The sequence below is a fragment of the Urocampus carinirostris genome, chromosome 7, assembly GCF_059441175.1.
Source record: "Urocampus carinirostris isolate Australia breed hairy pipefish chromosome 7, RoL_Ucar_1.0, whole genome shotgun sequence".
NCBI classification, from domain to species: domain Eukaryota; kingdom Metazoa; phylum Chordata; class Actinopteri; order Syngnathiformes; family Syngnathidae; genus Urocampus; species Urocampus carinirostris.
Genome location: NC_142355.1, coordinates 45,505,362 through 45,525,684, shown reverse-complemented (window position 1 = coordinate 45,525,684; position 20,323 = coordinate 45,505,362). Strand labels below are relative to the sequence as shown.

The 20,323-nt window shown below is 40.3% G+C and overlaps 1 protein-coding gene across 1 annotated transcript in view; it reads right to left on the bottom strand.

Moving 5' to 3' along the window:
• LOC148363441 (cyclic nucleotide-gated channel beta-1) overlaps positions 1-20,323 on the bottom strand; it is an 80,437-nt gene that overhangs the window by 21,623 nt on the left and 38,491 nt on the right. The window contains exons 3-10 of the mRNA XM_088341099.1: positions 9,575-9,673; positions 7,860-8,014; positions 6,946-7,146; positions 6,602-6,810; positions 2,144-2,194; positions 1,661-1,747; positions 1,507-1,571; positions 70-192 (exon numbers count right to left, since the gene is read on the bottom strand). Of these exons, the coding sequence (XP_088197225.1) occupies positions 70-192; positions 1,507-1,571; positions 1,661-1,747; positions 2,144-2,194; positions 6,602-6,810; positions 6,946-7,146; positions 7,860-8,014; positions 9,575-9,673 (990 nt within the window). The remainder of the gene's footprint in view (positions 1-69; positions 193-1,506; positions 1,572-1,660; positions 1,748-2,143; positions 2,195-6,601; positions 6,811-6,945; positions 7,147-7,859; positions 8,015-9,574; positions 9,674-20,323) is intronic.

Here is a 20,323-nt window from a genome sequence, read left to right as displayed (position 1 = left end):
ACAAAGACGCAATGTTAACGTGGATATCCGAAGCCACATTAAACGTGCAATGGGGTCTTTTTCACCAACCTGTTACCTTTACCGTCATAGACCCACTGGGTGGAGCCAAGTCCTTTGTAGGCAGAGCCCCAGTAGTAAAGGCAGGCGTTGCAGTGGAGACAATAGAGAAGATACGAAGTGGTCCGGATCACCCTTAAGTGATTATTTGCACGATCATCAATGTCAAATGCGGGGATAATGAGAAAGGCAGACTTGTGTTGTATGAACCCATAACCACTGCATACTTTTTTAGTGTTAAAATCAATATGTCACAATCCTGCACTTAGGATTGCGATGGGAGAGAGGGAACGTATCACTTTGGACCTAACCTTGTGTGGTCACTCACTACGGCTTGAATTTACCTCCTCACAGCTGCAGTTACCCTTTTTAATTTTCCTCCTATCACGACCTTCTCTTGTAACTATTTAAACACTCGGTCTCCTTGCCTGTGCTATATTTACTTTACTTTAATGTAACTTCCCATAACTCTTATCCCAGTGTCTTGTCATTCGAGTAAGATGAACGTTTGCCTGCCCTTCTGGATCAAGAGTATCTCCTGATGAACTCTTGGACTGTCAACTTCACTGATTTAGTTTACTGAAAGACCAACCTCTTGCCTGAATCTTGCACGATGACTGCTGTCTCGCAACCTGACTTCCCACATACTGAACTCTGTCCGAATAAAGACCTACGTTACTATGCTAATCTGTGTTTCTGTGCTGTGCTTCTGCACCAACACCAGTGGGTCCAAAGTTAGGGTGGTGACTGGTTATAGGGTACTCCTCAAAATTCATAGATAAGGGGGTTAACCCTTCCATCCCTGTGTGGAGTTTGCTTGTTTCCCAAACCTTGGGGCAATTTTCTCTGTGTAGTCTGGTTTCACATATTCCAAAAAGATGACTGGTCAACTCTAAATTATTCCTATCTGGTCTATCAATCAAGGCACTCCCACTAAATACCAAAAAAATCAATTAACATTTACTTCGGTGAGATCTTTACTATTCTCTGGCGGTCAAATTGGGTACTGCACCTCCCTACCACCAACCATTCCATGCAGCTGAATGCAGTCTTCAGACGGCTATTTTGCTTGTGTGTATATAAACTCACCACTGAGTTGAGTATTTAATTTGATAGTTTGAAATTTGGCTTGTTTGTCTGTATATACGGCAGGGCCATTTTACTTGTTGTGGATAGTTATCTGTTGTGTGATCTGTAACTGGCTTTTAACCATTCCAGAGTCAGCTGTGATGGTCAACAGCACCTAATGGCTCTCTTTTTTACTAGTTTAAAACATCATTATTATTTTTTACTACAAAATGGGATTACGAAAGAAGAAGCAAAACAATACGTTAACTGGTGAGTGACTGGTGAGTAGATTTTTCTGTGGTAGTTTTTTCAATGGCCAATGGTAATACAGTAATATAACAAAAGGGGGAAATATCACACAACCGAGTAAAAATAACTCACCTGTAGATGTAGGCTTTGGTCAAGATGGCCTCTAAACGCTCGTTGAATTCAAAAAACGAGTTTATCTGGCACACACACGGAAACTACTGTTATTTTCTGTGCAATTTCTGTATGTAAGGATTTTGTTTTGTCTTGTTTAAATAAAAATTCTCACCTTGAGCAACCGGGGAAGGCGCAAAAGAGGGTTGATGCCAATTTTGAAATAGAAAAGCTCAAGAGGAACAAGACTGGCCACATCAAACTGAAACACACAATAAAGCAGATGTGAATATTAGATAGATAGAGAGAAAGAGCGAGAGCGAGAGCGAGAGAGAGAGAGATAGATAGAATTTTTCCAATAATTTTGCCTTAGTTAATAAGTCGCAAATATCGGCACTTGAATTACTACAGCAAAATTGGCCAAAATAAATTCCAGATGAGTCAATTTTATAGCAGTCGCATCAGAATGACAGCCCTTTACCCAAGCCAACTAGGCACAGGAATGTTGAGGTTCTCTTCTAAAGCTGCTCAATGCCTACGCAAACAAAACATTGACTAAAGAAGGGAAAACAAATAAAAGGAAATCTTCTCATTTACGTGAATCGTCAGAGAAAGGCACAATTTGTATGCTGACGAATGCCTGAAAATTGATTCTTACCTTAAAACGTTTAGTGTTCATGTAATTTTTTCTCATTTCTTTCATGTCACACTGTTGAGAAATGAAATAAAACATATGCAAATATTCAGTTAATTAAATGCATTCATCCCACATTTTTACAGGTGATACACTTGTGGCCAGATACGAAAGGGGTATTTTTAAGGAAAACAGAAAGAAAGAAAAAAGAAAGAAAGAGACAGAGAAGAAAGAAAGAGACAGACAAAAACATATAGGGAGAAATGGGGAGAAAGAGGGAGAAAAAGACAGAGAGAGAAAGGAAGACAGAGAGGGGGACAACGAAAGAGAAAAATAGAGAGATGTAAACAAGCTGGTTTTATTGCGATTAACCAGCAATTCAAAACAGTAATCTTCCGAATATCACATGTATTGAAAACTGTTATTTGCTTACGCTAAAGCTTATTAAGCAGGAATGAACTGCAGGAAAACGGATGTCCATAAGATGAAATGTCCTCTTGAATTGATTTAATGTTTTATTACATTTCCCAAAATCTTGGATACAAAGGGATTTTAGTGACGTTTGTGTGAGGGAAATTTTTCACGCCGGGGGTGCAGTTCAACAAAGCGCAGAAACACGTGCCAGCTAAAAAAACTAGAGAGCATCCAGGTTTTTATAAACTGGTCTTTGGGGATACTCCATTTACAATATAGAAATACAGATGGTGTGGACTGAAATCAGGCAGACTGGATGATTGGATTAGATGTGCAAATATGCCAGAAGGAAGACTGTATAGGCCGGTAGCTAACCCCGGTAGCGCTCTCCTCAGTTTCTTTAAACAGCACCTTTTGTGCTTTCCGACAAAGTGAACCATCTCATCGGACAGCTGCACAATATTCGTTTGACTAGTCATTGCCAATGGTGTTAAATAGTTTAGCTGTTTTTGTTGTCTATTGCTTACTGGCCTTGTCCACTGTTTACTACGATTTACTACCGTGCATCATGGTGTTGTCACGTGGTTAGGTCATGTGTATGCAAAGGGGCAATAAGTTAGCTTTAAGGTTGTTGTTTTTTGGGTGGTGTGTGAGCTTGGTCAGTTTGTGCTGGTTAGCAGTTTCAGCAAGTATGTTAACGAGATGTATAAAGCATGAACGTAACTTGTTTATTTTGGTTTTAGGGGCCGGTCACACAGCCGTTTGTGGCTGAATCACGGCTCAAATTTTGCGTTTTTTTTTTGCCCGTGGTTGCCCGCGATGGAAAATGCGCAAAATTGGCCAACCCGCGAAACAGATGCCGGCGACTGTTCCGCTTCCTCATCGCGTCATTTCCGCGTCATTTTCTCGTGTGGACCACGGGTATAAAAGCTCCCGAGCCGGTGTTGTGCCCAAATCCGACTCGTACGCAACCCCCCCCCCCCCCCCCCCCTCGCGTGAACGCGCATTCTGCTGCGATCGCTTTTGTTGGAAGAGTGCATTGACGTTGGTGACTTTTTCATCCGCGTTAACAAACGCATTTTGTAGAATACGATCGCACTTTATTATTTAAATAAACGCGTTATATAGACTAGGATCTCCCAATTGTTACAATTAGCTCGCTTTATTGTTTTAATAAGCGTTTTATATAGAATACGATCGCTTTTGTTGGAAGCGCAGCAGAATGCGCGTTCACGCGAGGGGGGGAGGATTTATATACGGTGTGCATTACCGTTCGATTACGTTCACAACAAAAACAAAGACGGAATGGTTTAAGTTGTATTACATTCCCAACAAATGCAAAACGAAGTGGTTTTGGTTATATGTTCGCCATTACATTCCCTAAATGTGATATAAAAGTGAGATAAAACGAGGTAAAAGTGGTTGTAGTAGCGAGGGGATGCAAATCTCGGCAGGGATGCATTTCTCGGCATAACACCGCGCTGTAGAAATCATAACCGATCAAGACACAGTCCCGTGAAGATCAAGATTTCAAGCTATGGCACCGAAGAAGCCAATATGATATTATTGTAATAGTTTTTCATTTTGATTTTATTATCTTGTTATGAAATGAAAAGAAATGTCAAGAATTAAAAATGGATTAAGACGAGGTCACTACGGTGACGGGGATCCATGTTCACCCCCTTGACGTCTCGAGCACAACTGACGTGTGCTCGGCAAATCGCGCTGTATACACGCGGAGAAAGGCGTTTGACCGTCACACGCGTAACACGCTAATTTCACGTAATAACACCGCGATACAGGCGCAGAACATGCTATTACCATGCTCCACCCACGATTACCCGCTGAAATTTCCCGTCCTACCCATGTGTAACCACGCCCTGGCCGCGGCCAGAGCACGTCGTTCCGCGTCATTTCCGCGTCATTACCTCGTGTTCCGCCCGCGGTTAACACGTGCTCAAAGTTTTGAGCAGCTCAAAACTTTTTCGCGCGGCCAACCGCGTGTGAATTTCCGACCGCAAGTAAAGCACTGCTGTATCTCGTCTATATGGCGGTCTCAAAGCGTCCAACAGCGCCCAACAGCGTCTGCTTCACGGCCAGAAATTTCTGACCGTGGTTCAGCCTCGATACGCCCGTGAAAGGCTGTGTACCCACGCTCTAAAGAATTGAGCAGCGCAAAACTTTTTCGCGCTGCCACCCGCGCGCGAATTTCCGACCGCGTGTTAAGCACTGCTGTATCTCGTCTGTATGGCGATCTCAAAGCGTCCAATAGCGTCCGCCTCACAGGCAGAAATTTCTGGCCGTGATTCAGCCGCAAACTGCTGTGTGACCGGCCCCTTAGTGTTTAAATGGCTAAATGGGGTTACCAAACACTGTTGATTTTGCTTATATCACTTCTGAACAGTGAACACATGTCAACCTTTAGACATTAAAAAGTGGTAGATTTTATCACACTTTATTTTTACACGTAAAACTCAATTTCTCTCAGGAATATATATATAAAAAAACAAAAACATGTGCTTGTTTAAAACCGGAAGTGGCAAACTTTATTTAAAACAGAAATCAAAGATTGTTGGAGCAGTTTACTTATGCACAAGACTTAATTGTTGTTTGAAAATAAAGCAACTATAGACTAAAGTAATATCCATGAGTAAATATTTTGATGTTAATTAAATTTTAAAAAAGCAGCCTTAGTAATATTTAAGGGCGAAAAGCGTTAGACTAATGCTTAAAGATGTAGTGCTGGCAGGTATGACAGTGAACAGAGTGGTTTGTGAAGCTCTGCGTGCTGTACAATGAATATGAGTATTTTTCTGCAGTTCAGCACAAACTATGTCTTATGGACACAAATGATAATCTGTGATTGACCTGAGTTGCAAAGGAACACTGTAAACATGTTCAGTATGGATCTTGCATCAGTTTCCATTACTGGCTCACAACATATTGACTAAAAAGGAGCTTACACTAATATTCCCTCTAAGCTTGCACAGGTTTGAGCAATCACACAATGTCTGGGAGCATCTCTTGGAATAATGGTGAGAAACATCAATCAATCATTATCAAGCATGTTCAAAACCTGACATCAAATAAAGTTGCATTCTGCTGGCTTTCCAGCCACACTAGCTAGTTTTTCAAATTTTCATAAATTGGATAAAGTAATATTGGAAAAGTTGCCTGGTCCACACACCTCAATTGTTTTTACCAATACTATTACACGAGATTTCCCTTTTTAAAAAAGTATCTTTAGTTACATAATACTAATATTTTGTGGATTTATTTAGTTGGTTGCACAATGCAGTCTGTATTTAAGCACATTTTAGTGGAATTAGAATGATGGCAAAAGATTGACTTGATATATTTGAATGTAACACAGGAGCGAAGAGACAGTCATTTTCATGTTGTTTTTTTCCTTCTTTATTTTCAACACTATTTCCTTTATTTTTTTTCTTCGTTTGTTTCTTCTTCTAGCACTCTACTTCTTTTGTCTTGCATTTTTTTTCTTTTTTCTTCTATTTGTTACTTACTTTCTTCCTTTTCTTAGCTTTTTACTTATTTTTTTTCTTACATGGATGAAAGCAACAAAAACAATCTGAAGTCATTTGGGAGCGGAAAGAGTCGCGAAGGAGTCGCTCTTCTATAAAGAGACGGAACTTTGCATGGCAACATTTACTTAGGCACGTAAGAAAGGTCACGTAGCTAGGTAGTCAACTGTGTAATTGATAACTCAAGTAAAACACACTTGTCCCTCTATATTTTAATGTCTTAGTGGTAAAAAATAAATACAATAATAATGTTTTTTTTTAAAACAAGGTACTCCAATGTCCCCGCTCCGACGCAACCACCCACCCACCTCAAATTCGCAATCACGCGAGCTCAGAAGGAATCTGCGTTATTTTTCCCTTTATGCACCGTATTTCTGGCCGAATTTGCTTGAGAATTTGCCCTTATTTTTGTACACAGGATTGATTTTCTTAAGCGCTGAAAGTGTTAGGCCAGTGCGCAATCGTGCACACGTGCAGCTTAGAGGGAACATCGGTAGTGACTAATATGGATTACTGCAGCACTTACAATTATGTCCCCTCCACGGACAAACTGTAGACGTGGCTGGAAGACGGTGATGTCTAGTATGTAAATAAGGTCACAAACGTAGTCGGTCAGCAACCAGTAATATATATTGTCTGGTGTATGACAGGGAAAAGCCCAACGTACTGGGATGAACCACACATTCCAGTTCCATGCCAGTGACACCAAGAACATCCAAAGAACATACATTAAATCTGAAGAAAGAGACACATACACCAAATTTTACTTGGAACATTGGTCAATGCTAAGCTAATGCGTGCTAATAATTCTTTGAGGAGCCTTAGCATTAGCAGTGGAGACGGATGAGGGACAGGAGGGGGCACTCTCACTGGTAAAAGGGTCGATGCTGGCGGGTAAGTGGAAGCGCACAAAGGCCTGTGCTCGTCCAGTGGATTTCACCTGAAGGTCTGACTTCTCCTCCGCCTCATGGATAAATCTTGGTCCTGATGGACCTGGAAGAACCTCAGCATCTTCCTTGTCCACAGGCTGCCTAGAAGGAGCAGGCTGCATCTCTGGAGGCTTTGGAGAAACTGGGTATGTGGTTTAGAATCAGAGGTGGGTAGTAGAATTACACTTACTCCGTTACATTTACTTATGTTAGTTTTGTACTTCTGGGAGTATTTTTGAATCACTATTTTATTTATTTTAGTTTTATTGCACTGTTTTTGTTGCCCAGATAAGGGGCACATTATGCACCTTTGTTGTTGTTTTTTACAATCCTTAAAATGTGATTTCTTAATGGCATTTCCTTAATTTTATCAAAAATATTCAACATTCTCTAATTTATAAATATTGCAGCATGTGTAGCGTTTATTATAAGGTTTATTTAATGCTTTAAATTATATGCGGCTGCTGACAAATTTTTTTTTTGGGGGGGTCCAAAATGGCTCTTTCAACTTTTTGGGTTGCTGACTAATGGGCTAGCTTGTTGTTCTGCCAGTGAAGATTGTTAAAAATAGTACTTGGACTTTAAATGTGCTACTCATGCTTAATTTCTGTTTTTGATGTATACTTTTATTAGTTATTAAAGTACTTGAGTTTATCTTTTTTTTTTAAATATATTTTCAAATTAAATGTAATTTATTGTTGATTGGATGATATAATGATCAGATTCTACTTGAGTCAAAATATTCTAAAGTAACAATACTTTTACTTGAGTAAAATGTTTGGCTACTCTACTCACCTCTGGACAGGATACATAGTTAAACATCTTACACAAAACCAGTCGATTTGCTTTACTCACAGGGCATCACACTTTCATTGTCAGAGCTCTCAGAGTCAATGAGCTTTTCTTTGGCCTTCTCTGTCCTTTCTTTAAACAAGCGGACCAGCTCCTGAAGACGCTCGTTAATTGCAGTGCTGGTCTGACTTGCAGACGACGATGGACGTTCTCTCAAACTGGAAAATAAAAATACAACGTGTGCAATGGAAATGTGACGTACAGCAGTGGTCCCTGAACTTTTCTGTACCAAGGACACTTTAATGTGGAACAATTTTCTCGCAGCATAACACAGTAATACCATCAATGTGGTTCATTAAAAATAGCGTGATGATATTAAACCTAAAGCCTTTTTCTATGTAATCAACATCCTCGAGTGCGGGGGTTTAAAACAGGCAGCTCTGGAGCTGCATATGGCTCTTTTGGTCCTTACTGGCTACCTAGCCCTTGCACAAACGAAAATGACATGTATGCTTTGCAAAGCTGAATTTAATTACCACCGTAGCACTTCTTCCCTGATACCTGTATATCACTCGAAAGCCAAGCACCCCAGTGCGATGGTACAGTCAGACAGCGGACCTCATTAAACAACTTTGGATCAGTTCCGTGCAAGAGATGGGTGTTCTACAATGTTTTCATAAGGAATTTGAATATTTTGTTTATGGAGGATTTGTCTTTGAGCCCACTAGCTTTATGCACTTTACCTTTGCTTGGTATGCATTTCTTGATGAAATATTTTCGACAGCTTTACAGCAAATTTACAGTTGAACAGTGTAGACATAAAGTACTTGAATGTCTTTATTATGAAAGCTATCTTTGTCATTACAGTCTGTATGCACGTGGCATAGGCCATACCGTTTGGGATAATAAATGTTATCTTATTTTTCTATGCATATTTTTTTCATATTTACTGGCATTGGTAAAATCTGGATTTAATAAATTAATCATAATTAATTACGATTAATTTATTTCAAAACTGAAATATAAAGCCTTTAGAAAAATATTTTAATTAACCCTTGGCTGCATGAGCTGCCACTACGCACACTCTTCCGTAAATGGGATCGAACATTAGTGGGGAAAAATATTCATGGCATCATGTCTTGAACATGTTTTATGAGGTATACCTGGAATATGACAATGTTGCAACCTTTTTTTTTTTTTTTACTTTTTTTTTAAGATTTTGAAGAATAAAAAGGATTAAAATGTTATCATAATTGAATTTTACATCTATATACATTTATATCACTTTAAGCAAAATGGAAAAAAATGTATTTAACCAGCCAGAAACTCTGGGTGCCAAGCACCTCCAAAGTTCTGAACCTAAAATCGTCCTCACTTCAATTCCAAATATTTTGCAGCCTGAAACATGTTTTTTTTCGTTCAATATCGCTCATTAAACATTTTGGGTTGCCAACCCCTGGTCTAGGCGCCTTCTCACTGACCATGACCCAGGTTTGATTACTGTTGCATCCGAAGTGCAAATATAGTCAGCAATATTTTTTGACTGGTCAATATTGCTTCTTACTACAGTGAACGCGGACCTAAAGTTAGATTTTTTTGGGGTGTGAAAAAGAAAATAGACCTTTTAGACAAATAAATATGTTAGAGGCAAGATATAAGGCAACGTTTTTTCATTCTGTGCGGACCGATACCAAACAACCCACAGGCCGATACCGGTCCTTGGCCCGGTGGTTGGGGACAACTGACATACAGTATCAACATGGCCGTGTGCTACTCACGAGTCTTCAAAGCTGTGGAGGCTGGACTTGCTAGGCCAGGGCCGGACTGGGCTGCTTGCTTCTTCCTTATTATCTTCGCTTTGTGATTGCAACCGTCTACTAAACAGTAAAAATAGTGTTGAGTGTTGAAAAATTGAGTTGTTTTATTGTTGTTTCATATTGTCTACCTTCCATTGTCCCCCTAAGCTGCACACCTGCGCAGTTGCACACTGGCCAGACCTTCTCAGCGCACAAGAATAGCTATTCAAGCACAAAAATAGCTATCCGTGCATAAAACCGGGTTTGAAATTGCAAAATTGGAGTACTGTAAATTCCGGACTATAAATTGATTATAAGCCGCACCCATCACATTTTAAGGGGAAAACCGATTAAGCCGCACCCACACCAAACAAACACGAGATTAATCCAAGCCAAACTTCAAGTCCCCCAAATGAAACTAAATGTCCTTCATTGAAGCACACAGTCCAAAAACTACAGCCGTCAAAATGAACGCAAAATGATATAGGTACTTAAAATTTGTTGCAGACCTGCAGATTCTGGGTGCCTATTGATAGTTCCGGTTTCCAACATGGCGGCGCGTGTTTACGTTGCGGCTGATTGTTACCCGGCTATCCTACTATTTACCACTGTCCTCCTGCTTTCCTTTTTGGATACATGCGTGGCCAATAAGACCTACAGTCGGGAGAAGCTCATCCGACTAGGTGGGTGTCTAAATTTCGACTTTTCGGGCACTTTCTATACCATCCACGACATCCCAAATGAGCTCCAAAGGGACTCGGGTTCGCCCTGCTTTCCCGCTCCACCGAAGAAAAAGAAGAAAAATCGGAGACGAAGACGGCGAAAAGATAGAAAACAGAAGCGAGGATGTCGTGCAGGGAAGCGTGTGAAGTTGATGGAGCAACGACATGAAGATCTGTCTAATCCAACCATCATTTCTTCGTCGATTCTGCGAGTCAACCGACACCCGAAGCCCAACGCACACAATTGGCATCTCGTGACGATCTCTACAAAGGCTACAGCTAAGTCAAATGATTCAAAGCTAAAATTTGGTCTTTTGAATGTTAGATCGCTTGCTCCTAAAGCTTTACTTGTAGATAATATTATTCGTGATTATAAACTTAACTGTATTGGTCTTTGTGAAACGTGGTTACGCCCGGATGAGTATTTAGCTCTAAATTATGCTTCTCCCCCAGATTACGAGAGTAGCCATATAGCACGCACGTTAAAAAAGGGTGGCGGTGTCGCGCGCATTTCTGAAAAAACGCTCAAATTTACTCCTCGTACCTCTAATGATCACAAGTCGTTCGAGGCTCTTGTTATGAGGTCCTCTCCATTGTCAATCTATGTGATAACTATCTATCGCGCACCAGGACCATACACAACTTTCTTAGACGAATTTGCTGAACTTTTGTCTGAACTAGTAACCTATGCAGACAAAATTATAATAATGGGGGACTTTAACATTCATATGAACTCCCCACTCAGTTCACTCACTGTTGCGTTTCAGTCTATAATTGATGCTTTTGGTTTTAATCAACTGGTTGATTTGCCAACCCATAAAGATGGAAACACGCTCGACTTGGTTCTGACTCGAGGAGTTTCAACCTCAAACATGGCGGTGCTATCGTGTACTACAGTTATCTCGGATCATTATTTAGTTACATTTGAGGTGCTAGCTAAATGTAGTACCAAAAAAACTGAAGGATTCACCGGACGCAATATAAGCACGGGCACAGTTTCTGAGCTCTCCGATATTCTTCCAGGAGCAGTTGCGTCCTTTCCTTCCTACATAGGCTCCATCGAACCACTCCTAAATGAATTTAACGCTACCCTGGCCAATGCCCTGGATTCAGTTGCGCCCATCCGGCATAAATCACGACCTAAAAGACGCACACCTTGGTTTAATGATGAAACTAGATCCCTTAAACGAGAATGCAGGAAATCTAACAGAAAATGGCGCGCTACCAAGCTTGAAGTTTTCCATCAAATCTGGTGTGATAGTTTGTTGAAGTATAAAGCGGCCCTGGCCTCTGCAAAATCAGCCTACCTTTCGAAGGTGATTGCGTCACAAAAGAACAATCCCAAGGTCCTTTTCGACACTGTAGCATCGCTAACAAGGCAACAGACTATCCCAGATAGCTCCACCCATTCTGTCCACGACATAATGGTCTTCTTTACTAAGAAGATCCAAAGCATACAGGAAGAAATTGCTAAAGACAGTATTAATTCAACACATACTAAAGCACTCAAATCTCTAGATGCACGACATGGTGGCTGTCTAGGTATTTTGTCCCGATTTAGTGAACTGTCACTCGAAAATCTTAAACAGATGGTGTATACGGCCAAACCGACGACTTGCCAGTTCGACCCACTTCCAGGTTCACTTATTAAAGGTCTCTTTGGCGTTCTTGCACCTTCAGTTCTAAATATTTTAAACATATCACTCGCCTCAGGTGTAGTTCCAGCTGCTTTTAAGTCCGCTGTCATTAAACCCACACTGAAACGACCCAACCTTGATCCAGAAAACTTATGTAATTATAGACCTGTGTCAAACCTACCGTTTCTTTCTAAAATACTTGAAAAAGTACTGGCACAGCAGCTGAATGATTTCATGTCCGAGAACAATCTCTTTGAATCAATGCAATCAGGATTCAGGGCTAACCACTCTACTGAGACAGCTCTGATTAAGGTAACCAATGATCTCCTACGGGCAATGGACTCGGGCGCATCATCACTTTTGCTGCTGCTGGACCTTAGTGCTGCATTTGACACAGTGGACCATATTATCTTGCTAGAACGGTTGGAAAAATGGATTGGTCTCTCAGGAAGCGTCCTATTATGGTTCAGATCCTACCTCTCAGATAGGACACACTGCGTTAAATATGGCGAATTGACATCTGAGCCATTTAGTGTTACTTGTGGTGTTCCGCAGGGTTCAGTGCTGGGCCCCCTTCTCTTCAGCATTTATATGCTTCCACTAGGTGATATTATTCGCAAGTATAATATCAGTTTCCATTGCTACGCAGATGACACTCAACTCTATCTCCCGATGGAGGAATCTGCCACACTAAACTGTGGAACTTTGGAGGCCTACCTCACTGAGATAAAAGAGTGGATGTCACTCAATTTCCTGCGTCTTAACCCTGAAAAGACTGAAATGTTAGTTATTGGTCCTTCTAAGTCCCGTGACTTATTCTCTAAAACCGCAGTGAACCTGGACAATTGCAACATCACACAGAGTGACTCACTTAAAAATGTAGGTGTCATTTTCGACCCTGATCTGTCCTTTCAAACACATGTGAAGAAAATTATTAGAACCGCTTTCTTCCATCTCCGTAACATTGCTAAAATTCGTCCTATACTTTCTCAGTCGGATGCGGAAATCATTATTCATGCGTTTGTCACCTCCCGTCTCGACTACTGTAATGCACTACTTTCCGGTCTTCCGATGACCAGACTCAAGAGTCTTCAGCTGGTACAAAATGCTGCAGCGAGGCTTTTAACAAGGACAAAAAAGTACGATCACATCACCCCAATTTTGGCTAACCTGCATTGGCTCCCTGTTAGCCTAAGATGCGATTTTAAGGTTCTCCTACTACTATACAAAATCATACATGGACTTTCCCCCTCATATCTTTCAGATCTGATCTCCCCCTATGTCCCGGCCCGAAGCCTTTGTTCCGAGAGCGCCGGTCTCCTGGTGATCCCAAGAGCCAAGAAGTGTTCCGCTGGTTCGAGAGCGTTCTCCATCCGGGCACCGGTGTTGTGGAATGCTCTTCCCCCTGAGATCCGATCTGCAACCTCGGTGGAAATGTTTAAATCTAGGCTTAAAACTCACTTCTACTCTATAGCATACGAGTAACCTAATCTTCTTATATGTAATAACTTGTGAAGCCCTTAGAGACTAATTGTGATTAAGGGCTATACAAATAAAAATGACTTGACTTGACTTAATCCAAGGAAAAAAAGTGTATATTTCCAAAGGTAAGGGTGGGGAAAATATATATCCATTATTGTCCGCCGTGTCCACAAAAACTCACTTTTACCGGTCCCCACTTTCCCATCAGCGTTGGCGTTTGCTCCGCCCCTCTTTTTTAATTTGCTCATGCAGAATAAGTGTCTAAAATAAATACAAATAAAAACATTACAAAAATATACAGTTGCAAATACATGTTACACATGTTTACAAAGAAAGACGGTACATCGAGAGAGTTTTCAAAGCTTTAATAATATTAGTATAACTTTCATCCTAAACCGTGCCTTTGGGAGGTAATTTACGGTAGTTAGCTTTTTAAAATATATACTTTTAATATTGTATTTTTTTTATCACTAAGACATCAAAATACAGAGAGTCAATACAAATGTGGTTTACTTCAATTATCGCCTGCACAGTTAAACGACGTGACCATTCTTACCTATGTGGCTACGGAGCTTTTAAAATGAAAAAGAAATGATCTGCATTTATATTGCGCTTTTCAAGTCAAGACGTCCCAAAGCGCTTTACAATGTGCTTCACGTTTCCCAATAGCGGCTGTGCAGCCATGTAAGGCGCTAACCTGCTTATTGGGGGCATTAGGGGTTCAGTGTCTTACCCAAGGACACTTCGAAATGTAACACAGAGAAGCCTGGATTCGAACTGCGATCTCTTGATCCCAAGACGAGCTCTACCTCCTGAGCCACTGCCGCCCTTTTATTGTCGCCGGCGACTTTAATCAGTCATGCTTAAGGACTGTACTTCCCAAATTCATTCAATACTCGGACTGTGCAACCAGGGGGAAAAAAACACTGGACCGTGTGCACAGTAACATCAAACATGCGTACAGAGCTTCCCCCCTCCCCCCATCTAGCTGGATCCAACCATCTCTGTCTGTCCCTCAACCCCTCATTCACCCCCCTCCAGAGAAAAACAAAGCCTGCAACAAGGACAATACAAACATCTTCTTTGTTCCTTTATCTTCTTTGTTCTCTTCTATCCTCACTTTAAAATGTGAGACTGGAGTGCCACGTCCAATTTTGTTGTCAAAATGTGTTAAAAACATTTTGTAACAATGACAATAAAGGTATATTCTATTCTATTCTATTCTATTCTATGTCAATGTTCCCGCGTAAGTTTAATTCTTTTTTTAGAGAAGTGGCTCTTTCAGCTCAGCTCACCTAAAAGGGCTGGCTCTTTCAGGCACCCAAACGACTTATTATGTAAAATTATGCACAAAATGACTCAAAAAGGGGAAAATATAAAGCAAAAAAAGACAAAAATCAAAAAAAAAACAGAAGAAAAGAAAAATAAGGCAAAAGACAAAAAAAAATAAACAGAGGAAAAAGGGAAAAAGCAAGAAAAAAGAAATAAAAAAACAAGGAAAAAAGAGAAAAGGAAGAAAAAATAAAACAAAAAGGTAACTTGAGAACAAAAGACGAAAAAGGGCACGAAAAAAAGGAGTTAAAAAAAAATCTATCCGTCTATCTATCTATGTAACCGGTCATATCCCTCGGGAGGGGTGACCGACAGCAAGACTAACATACAAAAAAAAAAAAAAAAGAAAACAAAAAAATAATAAAAAGGGGAAAAAGCAGCAAAAAAAAAAATCACACACAAAATTTTTGGACCATGGCCAACCCAAATGCCGAAACACCCACAAGTTAAGCACCGTGGGTCATGCTTTCGTCCCTCCGGATGAAACGGGACACAGAAAGCGGCCATGTCAATCAGGTGATGGTGACACAACACACTCTTCTGTTCATGAACATGGCGGCGCGTATGGACGCTGCGGCTAGTTGCTGTCCAGCTAACCTTCTATTTACTACCGTTCTCATCTCTTTTTTGCTTTCTTTTTTGGACACATGCGTGGCCAATAAGATTTATAGTCGGAAGGAACTTATTCAATTGGGTGGGCGTCAAAATTTCGACTTTTCGGGCACTTTTTATACCGCCGATGATATCCCGAACGAGCTACAAAGGGAATCGGGATCTCCGTGGTCAGCCACTCCACCTACGAAGCGATGGAGGCGCTGTAAAGACAGAATGCAGAAGCGGAGTTGTCGTGCGGGGAAGTGTGTGAAGCGTGCCAAGTTGAAGGAGCAACCGACGTCTGAAACTCAACGCACCCAAACGGCTACATCTTGTGACGATCTCTACAAAGACTTCGGCTAAGTTAAACGATTCAGCAAAGCTAAAATTTGGTCTTTTAAATATTAGATCGCTTGCTCCTAAAGCTTTACTTGTTGATAATATTATTCGTGATTACAAACTTAACTTGATTGGTCCATGGGAAACTTGGTTGAGGATTAGTTTTTACCGCTAAATGAGGCTTCTCCTCAAGACTACGTGAGCAGCCATGTAGCACGCCCTTTGAAGAAGGGTGGCGGTGTAGCGCTCATTTCTGAAAAAACGCTCAAATTTACTCCTCGTATCTCTAATAATTACAAAGCGTACGAGGCTCTTGTTATGCGGTCCTCTCCATTGTCAATTTATGTAGTAACTATTTATCGCGCACCAGGGCCATACAGCTTTCTTTGACGAATTCGCTGAACTTTTGTCTGAACTAGTAACCTATGCAGACAAAATTATAATTATGGGGGACTTTAACAGTCATATGAACTCCCCACTCAGTTCACTTACTGTTGCGTTTCGGCCTCTAATTGATGCATTTGGTTTTAATCAACTAGTTGATTTGCCAACTCATAAAGATGGATACTTATTATATTATATATATATATATATATATATATATATATATATATATATATATATATATATATATATATATATATATATATATATTAGGGTGGTCCTTAATGGGGGTCGAATTTTTTTTTTTTTAAATATTGGGCTCTGACCCCCCGCATATGTTCTTATATCGATAAAAACACACTGTGTGCAATTTTGAACAATTTGGATAATATTTAGAGGTAGCTCAACGACTTTGAAATTTCCCAAAATGGTAAAATTTTGGCAATTTTCGAGAAAAAACGGAAATTTTAACCCTATGTGTACGCCGTTTTAGAACATCCAGTTTCAGTCCATTGCTTATAATTGTAACACAAGAAAAGTTACAAGTAACTTTGTACACTAGGTTTGATATAATGTGCGAAAAATCCTTATTTTTCATACCAAAATTTCAGAGGCCTTGAGCGACCTCTAAATATCCTTTGATTTTGATGAAACTTTGCCTAATTACGTTTTGTATATATTGGAACATATTCAAGGGGTCAGAGCATGAAATTTTAAAAGTCGAAAAATAAGGACAACCCTAATATATATATTATATTATATCTTGATATTTCAAGATACTAGATTTGGTTCGGACTCGAGGAGTTTCAACCTCAAACATGATGGTGTTACCGTGTACTACCGTTATCTCTGATCATTATTTAGTTACATTCGAGGTGCTAGCTAAATGTAGTACTAAAATAGCTGAAGGATTTAGTGGATGCAATATAAATACTGGCACAGTTTCTGAGCTTTCCGATCTTCTTTCAGGAGCAGTTGCGTCCTTTCCCTCATACAAAGGCTCTATCGACTAACTCATGAATGAGTTTAATGCTACCCTGGCTAGTGTCCTAGATTCAGTACCGCCCATACGGCTTAAATCACGACCTAAAAGACGCACGCCTTGGTTTACTGTTGAAACTAAATCCCTTAAACAAGAATGCAGGAAATCTGAAAGAAAATGGCGCGCTACCAAGCTTGAGGTTTTCCATCAAACCTGGTGTGACAGCTTGTTAAAGTATAAAGCAGCCCTTGCCTCTATAAAATCAGCCTACCTTTAGAAGGTGATTGCGTCACAAAAGAACAATCCCAAAATCCTTTTCGACACTGTAACATCGCTTACAAGGCAACAGATTATCCTGGATAGTTCCACCCATTCAGCCCATGACTTAATGGTCTTCTTTAAAAAGAAGATTCAATGCATACAGGAAGAAATTGCTAAAGACAGTATCAATACAACACATACTAAAGGGCTGAAACCTATAGATGCACGACATGGAGGCTGTCCAGGGAATTTGTCCAGTTTTAGTGAACTGTCACTCGATAATCTTAAACAGGTGGTGAATACGGCCAAACCGACGACTCCTGTTCGACCCGCTTCCAGGTTCACTTATTAAAGGTCTTTTTGGGGTCCTTGGACCTTCAGTTCTAAATATTATAAACATATCACTCTCCTCAGGTGTAGTTCCAGCGGCTTTTAAGTCCGCTGCTATTAAACCTACACTGAAACGACCTAACCTTGATCCAGAAAGCTTATGTAATTATAGACATGTGTCAAACCGACCGTTTCTTTCTAAAGCACTTGAAAAAGTAGTGGCACAGCAGCTGAATAATTTCATATCCGAGAACAATCTTTTTGAATCAATGCAATCAGGATTCAGGGCTAACCACTCTACTGAGACACCTTGATTAAGGTAACCAATGATCTCCTACTGGCAATGGACTCTGGCGCGTCATCACTTTTGCTGCTGCTGGACCTTAGTGCTGCTTTTGACACAGTGGACCATAATATCCTACTAGAACAGCTGGAAAAATGGATTGGTCTCTCAGGAACCGTCCTCTCATGGTGCAGATCCTACCTCTCAGATAGGACGCACGGTGTTAAATATGGCGAAATGACATCTGAGCCCTTTAGTGTTACCTGTGGTGTTCCGCAGGGTTCAGTGCTTGGCTCCCTTCTTTTCAGCATCTACATGCTTCCATTAGGTGATATTATTCGCAAGTATAATATCAATTTCCACTGCTACGCGGATGACACTCAACTATATCTTCCGTTGGAGGAATCTGCCACACTAAATTGTTGAAATTTGGAGGTCTGCCTCACTGAGATAAAAGAGTGGATGTCACTTAATTTCTTGCATCTTAACTCTGAAAAGGCTGAAATGTTAGTTATTGGTCCATCTAAATGCCGTGACTTACTCTGAAATATTGCTGTGAACATTGACAAATGTCACATCACACAGAGTGACTCAGCTAAAAATGTAGGTGTCATATTTGACCACGATCTGTCCTTTCAAACACGTGAAGAAAATTACTAGAACCGCTTTCTTCCATCTTCGCAACATTGCTAAAATTCGTCCTATACTGTCTCATTTGGAAGCGGAGATTATAATTCACGCGTTTGTTACCTCCCGTCTCGATTACTGTAATGCCCTACTCTCCGGTCTCCCGAAGTCCAGATTCAAGAGTCTTCAGCTGGTACAAAATGCTGCAGCGAGGCTATTAACTAGGACAAAAAAGTCAGATCACATCACGCCGATTTTGGCTAACCTGCATTGGCTCCCTGATAGCCTAAGATGTGATTTCAAGGTTCTCATAGAATTATACAAAATCATACATGGACTTGCTCCCTCATTTCTTTCAGATCTGATTGCCCCCTATGTTCCGGTCCGAAACCTTCATTCTGAGAGCGCCGGTCTTCTGGTGATCCCAAGAGCCAAGAAGTGTTCCGCTGGTTCGAGAGCGTTCTCCTTCCAGGCTGTGGAATGGTCTTCCCACTGAGATCCGTTCTGCAACCTCAGTGGAAATGTTTAAATCTAAGCTTAAAACACACTTCTACATATGAATAACCTATACATTTCTTGGACAATATCTCTGTATTATTTGTGATTGCAACATCCTTTGCTGTCTGGTAATCCTGAAAGGGGGATGCCACATGTGTTTCTTATGGTTTCTTCATTTTCCTCATGTTGAGGTTTTTGAGTTTTTCCTTGCCCGCATGCTGGTTCCAGATCAGGGGATGGTGTAATAATAGTCTGAAAAAATAGTCTGTGTAATAACCTGTGAAGCCCTTTGAGACTCTTTGTGATTAAGGGCTATACCAGCGGTCGGCAACCTTTGACACCGAAAGAACCATTTGAACCCGGTTTCCATGGAAAAGAAAACACTGGGAGCCGCACATCTTAAATGAAAAAAAAAAAAATTCTTCTACTACTTTAAATCCACGTGCTACAGATAATTTAACATTTAATGAACACATTTTGAACATTTTGAATTCTTGAAAAATAATAACAATGAATGTCTCTTTCAAATAAAGGAAAAAGCTGAATTTAAATTGTCCATGTAGCAAACGAAAGCAGAAAAATGCCATGAGGCGTCATCCTCATATCCATTTATCTTATCTAAAATGAAGATAACACTGTATATATTGCTTTTTCTTACCTTTACACTTTGTATAAACAACTATAGTGTGGTTATGTCTTATGGAGTGCTACGGAGAAAATTAAATTTTACCGATGTAATGAACACATTTTGAATTCTTGAAAAAATAATAATGTCTGAATGTCTCTTTCGAATAAATTAAAAAGCTGAATTTAAATTGTGCATGCAGCAAACAAAAGGGAAAAATCTGTGAGCCGTCATCCTTATATCGCCTTGGGCTTTCAAAGTATGCAGCGGAGCCTTGACCTAAATATATAAAATAAATTGGGGGAAAAAGCACTGTGTCACTAAACAATGAAAATTAAATATTTGCAAAATATCTGCATAAATATTTATTTTACCTGGTTAATGGGACTTCTGCTCCTGAACTTCTGCACACAGCTTCTGCAAATCGGGGCCGTACGAAGTCACTTTCATCTTTACGCATTTGACCGTTTATTGTTAGCCAGTTTTTCTCCACAAATTAGGCATACTGGTAGGCCACTCTCTCCCGAGGTAAATGCAAATGAATCTGCCCAGGCATCATTGAATGTTCTATTTTCTTGAGATATTTTTCTTTTCTTACATTTCTCCATTGGCTTTGCCGGGGTTGAAAGTCGCTC